The sequence below is a fragment of the Falco punctatus genome (assembly GCF_963210335.1).
Source record: "Falco punctatus genome assembly, contig: scaffold_23, whole genome shotgun sequence".
NCBI classification, from domain to species: domain Eukaryota; kingdom Metazoa; phylum Chordata; class Aves; order Falconiformes; family Falconidae; genus Falco; species Falco punctatus.
Window position 1 is genome coordinate 2,908,773 of NW_027660078.1, and position 12,748 is coordinate 2,921,520.

Genomic DNA, 12,748 nt, shown 5'->3' on the forward strand with positions numbered 1-12,748 from the left:
TCCTCATGCTTTGGCATCCCTGCCATCCACAAGGAATTCCTCCTCTGGCAGCTCCAGGGAGAGGCCCTGGCCAAGGGCGATTCCCAGCTTCCCCACTGGCACCCAGGTTGCCCTGATGGACCAGGAAGGTGCAGAGCCGGGTAGTGCCACTGGCTCTGCCATCACACCAGGCCAGTGGTGTGGGACACAGTAGAGGGAGCCCGGGGTAGAACGGCCAGTGCATGACAGGGAGGGCAGCAGGGCCCGTGGGGACTGGTGCTCCCTCCACAGAACATCTGCGCTCGCCCTGCAGTGGAGGATGGGGAAGAGAGAGAAGGCTGTTGCCCTGCAGTGCTCATGCACATGTGCAAGCCCACGTGTGCAGGTCCAACTTCTGTTAGTGAGGACTGGCAGGTTTCTTGGACAGGCACTGGGAAGGCAGTCAGGTGTCGGGTGGCCTGAGGATCCTGACCTCTTCTTCCTCAGCCAAAGTGCCACGAGTCCCAGAATCACACAGTGGTCGTTGTTGGATGGAACGTCTGGAGATTATCTAGTCCAACGCCCTGCAAAAGCAGGCTGTGCTAGAGCAGGTTGCACAAAATCATGTGCAGGTGCTGCTGCAATGTTTCCAGAGCCTCTCTGGGCAGCTTGTGCCAGTGATGTTAGTTGGAGTGCTGTGCAAGGGTCCCTGTGCTGGTGGGGGGCGGTGCCTGGGCTAGCTGCAACATCAAGGCACTGCAAAGGGGCAGGGAGATGATGAGCACAACAAGCCCATGCCACGCTCCCTCCCCCCACGCATCACAATGCCTCTTGCCAGGTCCCTGATGGCTGTGGAGGCCACCTGGCCCTGGGCACCCTCTGCCCCAGGGTGCGCTGGAGCTGTCTTTGCCCTGGAGCTGTCTCAGGCTCGCGCTAGTCCACCCAGATCCTGAGCCCTTCCTTGCACCCCAGACCCCTCTGCAGAGCCTCAAGCACTCAAAGAAAGCCCGCTGGACTGGGGGCCTGGTCCCTAGACTTGACCATTCCACTCGAGTCCCCGCGGCACTCCTCCATAGGTGTCTGTAATGCCCCAGAGCCTTCTGTTGCTCGACTAGCCAGACCTTGGGAGCCCTCCCGAGGCAGTCATGGTGACCCAGGCACTCTGTTTGTCCCACAGTCCCTCAGGGAGCCCTGCAGGGTCCCTCTGGCCCCCTTAGCGCCTCTGTACTCTGCATGGAAACCTTCCTGAGTGCATCATGGTGCAGGGACGTGGCAGTGCAGTAAAAGCAGATACTGTGGTGTCGCTGGGGTGCCCGGAGAACTACAGGGAGGTCAGAGCTGGGACCACCCATCCCATGCCCTCTCCTCGCTGCCTGTCAGTTCCACATGGGAAAGACACCCTGGGTTCAGGCTTCTTCTTCCAGCTTTATTGAATCGCAGCCATTCTCTGGAGAAGAGCTGCACCTCTGCCTGGCTTAGCAGCACCAGCAGCACAGTGATCGCAGGGTGCATCGTGACGTTTGCCGCACCCTTGGAGTGCTCAGGATGGAGGTGGTCTGAGCTGCCAGGGAGCAGATGGAGGGTTCATTGTCTTCCTCCAAGGCCTGAAGGGCTGTGATGGAAAGAAACGGAGCAGAGATGAACTGCCGTGTCTGTGAAAACCACCGGGCATCCCCTCCAGCCCACGCTCCCTACTTACTGCTGCAGATCTCAGCCAGCTTCTCCTCCCTTTGGTCCCTCAGGAGCTGCCCAGCAAGCCCTAGGGACAGAGCTTCATCAGACCCCCCACTCCCCAGCGTGCTCCCAGCAGCACAGCCCCCAGCTCAGCTGGCTGGGCTGCACGCCCTCCTCCCCCTCACCAGGCTGACCCCAGGGAAGAGCAGTAGCTGAGGCGGGTGGGACTGAGCAAGGCAGCCACCGAGCCCACCTGCATGGTCAAGGGTGGGAGAGAGAGGCCAAGGCCCTGCACGGGGCAGCCGAGGCTCTGGCAGCCACAGGGCTGCTCCTTGCTGCCGGTGCAGCGGCGGGACTGGGGCTGGGCTGCCAAAAGCGGGACCCTGGGGGCTGTGGCTCACCGATGAACCTGACGGCCGTTGTTCGCAAGGTGGCCTGAGCATCCTCCAGGTATGGCAGGCTCTGATTCAAGTACTGTTCGGTCCTGCGCCTGTCCCGCTGTAGCTGGAGAGAGCACAAGGGTATGGGGTGTCACACAGCCTCCCCAGCTGGCCGGAGCACTCCCGCCTGCCAGCCCCCGCCGCTGCCCAGAGCCCTCCCTCCCGCTGGGTGCGGGGAGAGGGGTGTGGAGAAGAGCCCTTGGGGCTCTCTTCTCGAGGACAGGGAACAAGGATGCAGCTCCAGGCTGTGGGCTGCGGGCTGCAGCAGGGCAGGTGAGGCACAGCTGCAGAGCGCACAGGGCAGACCCGTGGGGCAGCCCTCGTCCAGGGGTTGTCCTCACCAAGCACTCTGCAATCCTCCATGTCTGATGGCTCTGCAGCAGGTGTTTGAGCTTTTTCCACTTGAGGAGCTCTGCTGCAGCGAGGAGGGCTTCCCTGGCGGCCTGCAGAACAGCAGAAACTGGGAGATGGCACCACGGCCTGGGGAAGGAGACCTGGCATCTCCCTGCCTTTTCCTTTCTTCCTGGGGTCATCCTGCCCTTAGGAAGCTGGGAGGTACCCTGGCCCAAACATCTCAGGTTTTCATCCCTACATCACTGCTTAGCTTTGGAATCTGTACCTTGGCCACGCTGTGGATTTGGTCGCTCGTGTGAAAGATGAGAGGGAGCAAGCCCATTTCCACTTTTGTCTTCATCTGCCTCTCGTTCTTCCTCACCACAGTCTTCATTAGGTCTCTGAAGAGGCTGATGGAGAGCTCTCTCAGCTCGCTGAAGCCCTGGTAGAGAGAAGCAGAGTAGGACCTGCGTCCTTGTAGGTAGCTGTCCCCGACCAGCGCCTGGCCACGAGGCTTGGGCTCCCCCATCAGCCTTACCGCAGCAAAGAGGGGCAGGAGCTTCTCCATCAGCTGGACAGCGATGGGGCTGGCCTTTGTCTTCTTCAGGTGACCTATGACGTTTCGCGAGACCACCAGGGACTTCATCTTGATATTTGTGTTGCCGTCCTCCAGGACCTTCATCATGTCTGGCATGAAGACCTCCATTTTTCTTGCCTGCATGAAAGACAGAGTTTCTGTTTCCTGAAAAGGACTATGCCCGGAAAGCTCCCCAGGCAGCCACCAGGCCTCACCATGGCCAGGAGGGCCTTTGGAGCAGTCACCCAACCTCCTGACTCCCAGCCAAGGCCAATCCACCAGCTTATCTGCTGCCCCAGCCCCTGGCTGCCAATATGGCTCCCTTTGATGATGCCCTGCTCACCATCTCAGCTCTCTCTGACAGCGTCATGAGGCTCCTGAGCACCAATGAGAGCATTGCTGGGCTTGGATTCCTCAGAAACCTCAAGACTTTGTACATTGGAGAGAATTCCTCATCCTCCAAATCAGTGCAGGTCAGCAGCTGAAAGAAAGCCAGCGGTGAGTGACCAGAAGATCCAGCATGACTCCCCACACCGCGCAGCTGTTCCCATCAGCAGCTGAGGACAAGAGCACTGGGGCTTCTTCTGGTAACTCACAGCCAAGCGAACGAAACAGGTGTCCTCCTGGTATGTGTAGAAGAGCCTGTTTTGCCGGTCCTGGAGTTTGATGAACAGCTCCTTCAGAACCTTCTCCAAGGTCTGGGCCGTGGAGAGCATCACCTCCCACAGTGCCAGGGCAGTGCTGCAAGCCAGAGCGCTCTGTCAGCAGGGCGACCCCATCCCCAGCACTGTGGCCTGGGCCAGCCCCGCGTAACGCAGACCCTCCTCCCTGGGCAGGCAGGAGAGGGCTGAGGTGCTGTGCTCCCCATGGGGTGGGACAGAGGGTGGTGGCGAGGCTCTGGGCTGGCTTTGGTGCTGGGAACGCGGCCAGCCCACCAGGGCTGGAATGGGTGCTGGGACGGGGGAAAGCCCCGCTCCTCGGGGGTGTCCTGCGGTACTCCTTGGGTCTGGCAGCCAGAGAGTCTCCGGGTCCCTGTCACCACTAGGAGCAAGCCCTCCTGGCTGTCAGGGCCGGTACCTGTCTCCTCGTGGAGCGATCTTCAGCAGCGTGGTGACAACGCCCCCAGGGCATTGGTTAGCCATCAGGAGCAGCAGTGACTCCATGCTACGCTGGCCTGACTCCATGGTCACGTATTCCCAGTTTTCATAGATGCAGCTCATGATCTTTGGCACCTGGAGGGGACACAAGTGAGGGTGGTGCTGCCACTGGAGGGCAGCCATTGCCCCAGCTGCCCTTGCCGTCCCTCTCCTGCTTTAAGGTGGCTTCAGGTGCCTGAGACACCTGGCTTTGGGCCGGAGGCAGGGATGGAGGGAGGAACAAGGCCTGCCAGGGCTGAAGGACAGGGTCATCCAGCCACAGGCCACTTACATCTGTCAGCCAGACGTGAGGGTCTGCCATGACCACGTCCATCACACTGCTGCCCAGCGGCTTTTTCTTGGCATTTAATTCTCTCAGGGTATCAATGACTGTGAGGACGATGTCTGTCCTCTCAGATGGTTGAAGGTATTTTGCAAAGGCCTATGGCAGGAAGGAAGGGAGTGAAGAATGTCACGTTGAGTGCCCTGATGGTGCTGCTAAGCTGGACAGTGCGAGCAGCCCTGGTGAGAGATGCACAGCAGTGCTGGTAGCAGAGGCTGCAGTCACTGCATGGGGGAGGATGAGAAGAGAGGGCCCCCAGGGTGAGGGAGGAGGCTTGGGCTCTGGGGCACAGTGTGCTGGCCCTACAGAGAACAGGGGCCTGCTGTTGGCCAGGCGGAAAATGCTGCTTGGGCACTGGAGTGCAGCCCTCGCGTTGTCCCTGCTTGGGGACAGAAGAAACCCTGCTGAGAGCAGGGACAGGGAGGCCACGCCAGCCCCGCTGATTTTGGATGCCTTCTCACACGAGAGCCCTGCTGATGCCACAGGCAAGGCAAGGGGGCATCTCCTTACCATGGCAAGGTCTCTGGTGGTGGGTGAACAGCACAAGGAGGTGGTCTCAGCTTCCCAAGCCGCTGGCAGCTGTGCATTCTCCTCTGACAGTGTCGTGCCTAAAGAGCAGGGCAAACACAGGAGAGTGCGTGAGACCCAGCTGCTTTGCCAGCAAGCTTACCAGCTCCTGAGAAGAGCTTTGATCTAGGAATGGCTGAGAAGGGAGGTGATGACCCACAGTGAAAGGAGGAGGTGGTGGAGAGAGATGTAAATGAAAGGGTGACCTGCCTCCCGTGTATTTATGCCAATGCTCCTGGCCTGGTCAACTCCAAGGACCTAGAGCTCTGCATGCAGTCCCACAGTTAAACTGTGGTTGGAATAACAGTGACGTGGGGTATGGCTCGCATGGATGGAGTGCTGTGGGGCAGTGGTACAAGCTCTTCAAGGGAGAGGGGATGAGGAGTGGGGCTGCCTCCTGAGCGAAGGAGCAGCTCAGCTCCACGGGACGATCAGCTGTGTGGGACACAGCGTGGGTCAGGAGCAGGGGAGAGGTGGTGCTGGTGACATGGTGGTGCCTCCAGCAAGCACAGGAAGGGCCCGCCACAACACGCAGGAAGACAAGCAGACAGCTCGATTGATGTCGTTGTGCAGGGGCGGGGGAGGCAGCCCACCACTGCTTCTCTTACCTTTTTGCTGGCGGGTGAATAGGAAAAGGGAGAAAAGAGCATCCAAAGCCACACGGCTGGTCTTTTCTTCCCCAGATGACACGAGCAGGAGGAGACGTCCAAGCAGCTGCCCGAGGACTGGGATGAGGATCTCTCTGCAGGAGGCACGTCTGTCCTCATTTTGAGCAGCCTGGGTGAGGGAGGCAGAAGAGCAGAAGGGCTGAGGGCAGGCGCCTGGGGCCAGAGCCCCGGCCCCAAGAGCGTGGCCAGGGCTGGACCCAGGTGTGCCAGAGCTTTGCAGGACCATGCTGGCCGCAGCTCCCAAAGCAGCTAGCTGGGTGGCAGCCCCGCACAGGGAGAGCTGCCAGGCCTGGGCTCCCACCATGTCCCTTGGGCAGTCCCGTCCAACACAGGACTGGGGGCAAAGCTGGCTCCTGGCAAAGAGGGGGCTGGGGAGAGAAGCCCATGGGAAACAGAGGCACCAAGACCCCCACTTCAGCACAGAGGCTGGCAGAGCACCCAGACCTGTGCCCAGGCTTGCCTTGCAGGTGCCTCAAAGCTGCCAGCTGTGCCGGCGTGCAGGGAATGGGAGGTGGCCTGGCTGGAGAGTACCTGGTCCTTCCATACCTCCAGTGAGGAATAGCTGGCCAGCAAATGGCTCAGCATCCTAATCCTGCCCACAGTCCTCTCAAGCACAGCTGGTCTCTCAGAGCTGGTGAAAGCCAACAGCACCTTGGAAGAGAAAAGCTGCTGGTGTGCCTTGGGGGCAGAGGCGCTCCAGCAGAAGCGGCGCTGCTCAGCTCCAGGGCTGGACTTGCACAGTCCATCAATGCTTCCTCTGATCTGGGGCAAAGCCTGTAGTGGCGTTCCTGCCCCTAGGGTCCTTCACAGGCTTTGGACAAATGCCCCGAGCCTGCCTTGTGGCCAGGCAGGAAGGCAGATGCCACCCACTGCAGCCGCTGTGCTGCAGAAGAGCCTGGTGGGTAGCCCCCAGTTACCCAAGGCAGGTGCGCACCCTCCCTGCCATGCTGTCTCTCTGCATGGCGCTGGTGTGGGGACCACCCACTCAGGAGTGGGCACCCCCTTCCCTCCAGGGTGAGGAATGGCCCCTGTGAAGCCCACTCTTGGCCCATGCCAGACCTGAAAGATACTCTGCAAGTTCTCCTTGCTGACTCTGGAGGCAGGAGAGCTGAGCACCATTGTCTCCAGCATGGTGTCCATGGCATTCAGGGTCTGCAGAGAGGACAAAGAGTTGTGGCAGTGATTCTACTGTTCCTCCGCCCCCAGGAGACTGATCTGAACTCCCAGAGCCGCCGCAGGAGTCCCACACGGCCTCGCAGTTTCCGGGAGAGACCCAGGGGCAGACAGTGTGCTGCGGACAGAGCAACCTGCGGCATTGGATGGGGCCAGGCCCACGGGAAGGGCACAAAGGGACGAGGGTGGGAAAGCAAAAGCGAGAGCCTGCCCTGCCTCAGATCTCTGGTTGTATGGCAGCACAGGGTTATCAGGGAGCAGCCCAGAGGGACCGGGCGCTCCTGCAGGTCCCTGAAGTACCCAGCACGTACCCTGACGTAGAGGGAAGTGTCCAGTCCCTCCATTTCCTCTGCTGGAGGAAGCCCCAAGACACTCAAGCAGCAGGCATGTAGACTGCTTTTCTCTTTGCCCTCCAGCACCGTCTGCACTGAGCTGCAAAGAGAGAGAGGGGCCAGTTGGACACCGATGCTGCGAGCAGCGCCTCGAGGCCTCGCGTGGGTGCACACAGGCCTCTGAGGAAGGGGTCCCCAGCAGGGATGGGTAGGTACCTCAATTCGGCGATGGCAAGCATGGCGAGTTGCCGCACTGCTGTGCGCAGCTGGTCCCTGGGCTCTTGTTCCACCAGCTCCTACAGAGCACAACCGAGATGGGACCTGGCAGCTGCCAGCACCCAGCACCACCAGCCCCTTGCAGTGGCCAAGCATTGTCCTCACAGGGTGCCAGTGCCGGGGGTCCTTGCCCCCTTCCCTAGAGCCACCGGGTGTCCCCTCACCTTGACCTTCTCTGCCAGCTCGTATCCGTGGCAGAAGATATCCAGGCCCTGTGACAAGCCATGGTGCCTGGCGGTTCTGCACAGGCTGCAGATGCTCTCAAGAAACTTCATCTTCTGGCCCTCCTCCTGGCAGTGGGGGGACGGAGTGAGAAACGGGGAGTGTGAGAGGGGGGACACAGGGACAGCAGCACCACAGCACTGGGGGTGCAGGAGAGCTGGCAGAAGCAGCTCTGCCCAGCCCGGCAGCAGAGCCCCTGTCTGCCGAGGCTGGCACAGCCACATTCGGAAGGGCCGTGGTTACCTTTTCTGGGCTGTTGGCAAAGGCTTGGATGAAGTCCACATTTTGCTTCTCCTGTGTGTACACAGGCAACCAGCTGGCATCTAATAAAGGGGGAGAGCAGGGAGGGCTGTAGAGAGGCTCCGGGTGGCAGGAGAGCAGAGGAAGATGTGCCCTGCGTCCAGCCCGTGCCCACTCCCCTGGCCCAGTCATCCCGTGTGTGTCAGGGCTGGAGGGTGCCTGGCAAATGGGCTGTGATGCTGGGGCACGGTGCGGTGGGGAAAGCCCCGGTGCCCAGGGCTGAGGAACTGGCTTGCAGACGGGCAGGAGAGGTCCCCATCCCACAGCACCGCTGCCTCTGGCTGCCTGTGCCCCAGGCCAGGAGCTGGGTCCCCCCCTCTGCTCTCTCCCTCCTTGGGACAGGCTGTGCTGGGGCCACTTCCAGCGCTGAGCAGCCCTGTCACCCAGGCAGCATCGTGTCCCCGAGCCATGGGACCCCTGCTGCCAGTGTGCCACGGAAAGATTATCGTGGCATTGAGCATGGGGCGCTCGCTGGCCTCAGCCCTGCCCAGACCGAGAGGGCCCCTCACTCACCAGTCACCAGTGGCTGGACCATGCACACCTCGTGGGGCTCTGGTGGAGACCTGCTCTCCTGGGGAGCCCCATCCTTCTCCCAGGCTACACTGGGGAATCTGGGGGATCTCCTCATCATCCTGCAGGACAGAGGAAAGGGGTAGGTGTGGGGAAAAGGGAAGCTTTGGCGAGACGCCTGGGCGCCGTGGGGCTGCTGGGTGCAGCAGGGAGAGACGTGGGCTGTGCTTGGGGGCTCCTCGCCCGCTCCGTGCTCCTGCCCTGTCCCGTCGCTGTCCTGATGGAAACTGTGGGCTGGGGCCACGGCCGTGGTGAGTACAGGCACTGCAGTGTGGTGTCACCAGGTGAGGTCACAAAGACCTCACTGTGACCCACTGGCCCGGGAGGGAGGGGCCCGGAGCCCTCTGGGAGGGGCATGGGGCTGGTTCAGCCGTGGGCACCTGGGTGCTCTCGGGGTGCCTCCAGGCCCCTCTTTGACCTCCGGTGTATCCCAGAGCCCCTTGCTCAGACGCCCCGGCATGCCCGCCAGGAAAAGACCTTTGAGATCACCAAGTCTAACCATTAACTTGATGGTCTGCCAAGTCCATCACTCAAGCATGGCCCTAAGCACTACATCTAGGTGGGTTTTTAAACACCTCCAGGGATGGTGTTTCCACCACCTCCCTGTGCAGCCTGTTCCAATGCTTGACCAACCAGTCAGTGAGGACATTTTTCCTAACATCCAATCTAAACCTCCCCTGGCATACCTTGAGGCCATTTCCTCTTGTCCTATTGCTTGTTACCTGGGAGAAGAGACCAAACCAACCCCCACCGGCCTGCAGCCTCCTTTTAGGTAGCTGTAGAGAGTCTGAAGGTCCCCCCTCAGCCTCCTCTTCTGCAGGCTAAACACCGCCAGCTCCCTCAGCCACCCCCCATCAGACTTGTGCTCGAGACCATTCACCAGCTTCACTGCCCGTCTTCGGGCACGCTCCAGCACCTCAGTGCCTTCCCTGTAGTGAGTGGCTCAAAACGGAACACAGCGCTTGAGGTGCGGCCTTGGCAGTGCCGAGTACAGGAAGACAATCACTGCCCTGGTCCTGCTGGCCACACTTTTTCGACACACACTGGGATGCTGCTGGCCTTCTTGACCACCTGGGCTCACTGCTGGCTCACGGTCAGCCAGCTGTCCCCCAGCACCCCCAGGTCCTTTTTGTCCAGGCAGCTTTCCCAAGCCTGTATGTAACATTGTGGGAGGAGGTTGTTGTGACCCAAGGGCAGGACTCGGCATTCTCTGTGTTGAACGTCATACAATTGGCCTTGGCCCACTGATCTCCTGTCCAGGTCCCTCTGAAGAGCCTTCCTACCCTTAGGCAGATCAACATCCCCTGGCCCAGCTTGGTGTCGTCCGCAAACTTGCTGAGCGTGCACTCGATCCCCTCGTCTACATTGTCGATAAAGATACCCATTGGCACTGCTGTTCCCCTGGCCTGGCAGCCTTTCCTCAGGCTGCCTGCTCTGCTTTGTGGGTGCCGAGTGCCTGTGCCTGGGGTGTGGGTGGCCTGTCCCGGGGTGTGGGGACCTCTCCCTCAGGACAGCAGCCTCCTCTTGTTACCCAGCCTCTCTGCCTGGGTCTGCAGCCTTTGAGTCGGTGCTGGCTTCACCCCAGTGTAACGCCAGGTGCCTGCCAGCACATCTCTATCACTCTCCCCCTCAGCTGGACAGGGGAGAGGAAAGGCAACAAAAGACTTGCGGGACAAGAGAAGGACAAGGGAGAGATCGTGCACCCATTACCATCACAGGTAAAACAGACTTGGCACAGGGAAATTACCTGAATGGATAGCCAGCCCAATCCCAGTAGGGTCATGAGAAAAGAACCCTAAATCTTAAAACACCTTCCCCCGACCCCTCCCTTCTTCCCAGGCTCAACTTCACTCCTCATTGTCCTCTACAACTCCTGGTGGCTCCCCAGCCCTGTCTGCTCCCTGAGTGGCACCTTGGGACCCTCCTTCCCTCCAAACAAAGCAGGGTTATACCACTCACTGCACATCTACAGCGCAGCCAGAGGCAGGTGCAAGGCAGCCATTCTCAACTCTGCCTGTGCCTCCGTCAGCCTCTCCAGGCTCCTGGCGCGCACTGTCCTCCACTGGGCGGGAGAGAAGGAGGGGAAGAAGTGACACCTCTGCTGCTCGGCTGGAGGAGCAGTGCTTGGGGACAGAGCCCAGAGCAGAGAGACACTCATGGCAGTGGCAGCTCAGCTCCTCCAGGAGCTTGATTGATGGGAGACAGGTCACCCGGGCTCCCTTGGCTCCTTCTGGTGGCCTGTGCAGTGGGAAGGGAGAGGAAGAGAGCTGGGTGAGCCCCAAGTCACCTCTTCTCTCTTGTCAGGCAGCTCTGCCCGAGAGCTGCCTGCAGCCACAGGGGCACCTGTGCCCAGCTGCGGGGCTGGGTTCCCCCTGCTGTGCCTGGAGCATCCCCCCAGTTACCCCAGCAGCGTGCCCACCCACAGCTCCTTCAGCACCCGGGAGCTGCAGGCAGAGGAGACACAGCATCAGGCCCCACTGACCCCCAGCCCTGGGCAGACGCAGGTGCCTGCACGGCCCTGCCCCATGGGGAAGGGCACAGGGGCAGGACAAAGCCCCATGGGGTGGGACAGAGACATTTCCCAAGCCCTGGCTTGCTCCGTCCTGCCTGAGCAGCTGCTTTAGCCCTTCCCTTCTGGAAACCAAAAGGGGACCAGTGGGTGCAAGACATGGAAACATCTGCCCCTCCCTCCCTCCCTGCTGGCGTGCATCCTGCCCCCTGCCCATGCTCTGCATGGGGGGCAGAGGCCATTCATGGGATGGTGTGGGCATGGCTGGGAACCTCTCCTGCCCGGCCGTGGGATGTGGCACCATGCTCACCCAAAAGTGGAAACGGAGGAGCCACTGGGCACGGCAAGGATGATGGAGGTCCTGTCATTGCCACTGCCTCCCTCCTCTTCTCATTCCTCCTGCGCTGCCTCCTTCCCACTGCTCAGCACCCACAGCTGGTCCAGGGCCACCCCCACTCTGTTTTTTAACTTCTTCAAGTGCCTTCTATTCAGGTCCTTCTGCTTTCACAGAAGAGTGTGGAACATCAGCTTTACTTCAGCTGGCAGAGGAAATATTAAAATATCGGTGAGTAATTGCTGCAGGGCCAGTGGGGTGGAGATGCATGATGCTGATGGTTGAAGTCTGGAAGGAAGAAGAGTGCTACAGTTCTAATCACACTGTTGCTGTGAGAGAAACCAGATTTTTTTCAAGCTTGACTGCTAGGGACTTGTCTGGATGTGGGTCTTGGGAGGAAGAGGAAAGCAAACCGAGGTGAAGGAACACACTGACTCATCAGCTGTTCCCCATTTTCTTTCAAAAAAAAACTTTTTAAAAGCTAAGGTTTAAGATGATATTATTACACTAAGAAATACTGTAAAATATATTTATGAAAAAGTCTTTGTCTTTAACTAGGCACGGCTTCACTTGGGCAGTGAACTCGGGGAGCTCCAGGACAACTGTAAGGAGCAGGTGGTGTTTGTCCTGAGCCCCTGAACAAGCAAGATGTGAGCAGCGCCATCCGGACAATTGATACTGTGCGCAGCTGTGTCATGGTGGTCACTCCACCGCGCTTGGGCGTCTGGGCGATGCCCTGGCGTGTGTGAACCTTATGCAGCATGAGATAGTGTGTGCCTGCACTTAGCCTAAACTTAGAAATTGACATACATACGCTAGACATGTAAGGTATTTTTGGTTTTTGCCGAGTATAAAGGCGGGCAAGCTGCAGGCCCGGGTGAGAAGCCTCACGGATGGGTGGACACACCACGTAGAAATTTTCCCAGTTCCCAAGAGACTCGTGGCGCCGGCTGCAAGGGGGTTCCCAGCTGAAGGGTGGGCCTGGATGACGTTCAGGTGGTAATTGGTGATGTATCCTTCTCTTAGTCTCTGTCATGCTTTGCAGTAACGATTTGATGCTTCGCTCCTGTTGCTCTTCTATCATATTGTGCATCGGAACCAGTACTGTTTCCTTTTATCATACTGCATGCTATTTTCCTGTATTACACTGTAATCTAATAAATGGCCTTCATTCTTATAGTTGACTTGGAATTCATTTGTGCTTGGTATGCAGTCAATCAGCAAAACAGAGAGCTCGTGGCACGGGTGCTGTGACCAGTCAGAGGAGGGCCCGGCTCTGCTGCTCTGGCCTGTGTGGAGCTGCTGGGGCAGGAGGTGGGGGGAGACATGTGGGGGT

The 12,748-nt window shown here is 59.5% G+C and overlaps 2 protein-coding genes across 4 annotated transcripts; both read right to left on the reverse strand.

The window, feature by feature from the left end:
• Positions 1-1,374: 1,374 nt before the first annotated feature.
• LOC308058059 (uncharacterized protein) lies at positions 1,375-4,756 on the reverse strand. 3 transcript variants are annotated; one of them, XR_013925643.1, is made up of 7 exons: positions 4,060-4,756; positions 3,579-3,723; positions 3,326-3,463; positions 2,944-3,120; positions 2,692-2,847; positions 1,658-2,515; positions 1,375-1,570 (listed from the first exon to the last, which is right to left on the reverse strand). XR_013925643.1 is itself a non-coding variant. In XM_080412069.1 (7 exons), the coding sequence occupies exons 1-7, from the start codon at positions 4,450-4,452 to the stop codon at positions 2,030-2,032; spliced, it is 1,299 nt and encodes a 432-aa protein (XP_080268195.1). In that variant the 5' UTR covers positions 4,453-4,756; the 3' UTR covers positions 1,375-2,029. The 3 variants fall into 3 exon arrangements, 2 of the variants coding, with proteins under 2 accessions (XP_080268195.1, XP_080268194.1); XM_080412069.1 differs by having other exon boundaries at positions 1,375-2,515; positions 4,060-4,214; positions 4,411-4,756; XM_080412068.1 differs by having other exon boundaries at positions 1,375-2,515.
• LOC308058093 (uncharacterized protein) lies at positions 4,532-9,433 on the reverse strand (the record flags this gene model as incomplete). The annotated part of the gene is made up of 10 exons (XM_080412099.1): positions 8,513-9,433; positions 7,943-8,022; positions 7,642-7,767; positions 7,418-7,497; positions 7,181-7,301; positions 6,756-6,848; positions 6,243-6,347; positions 5,637-5,805; positions 4,781-5,069; positions 4,532-4,685 (listed from the first exon to the last, which is right to left on the reverse strand). Exons 1-10 carry the CDS (start codon positions 8,628-8,630, stop codon positions 4,532-4,534), a joined length of 1,335 nt encoding a protein of 444 aa, XP_080268225.1. The 5' UTR covers positions 8,631-9,433.
• Positions 9,434-12,748: the final 3,315 nt, after the last annotated feature.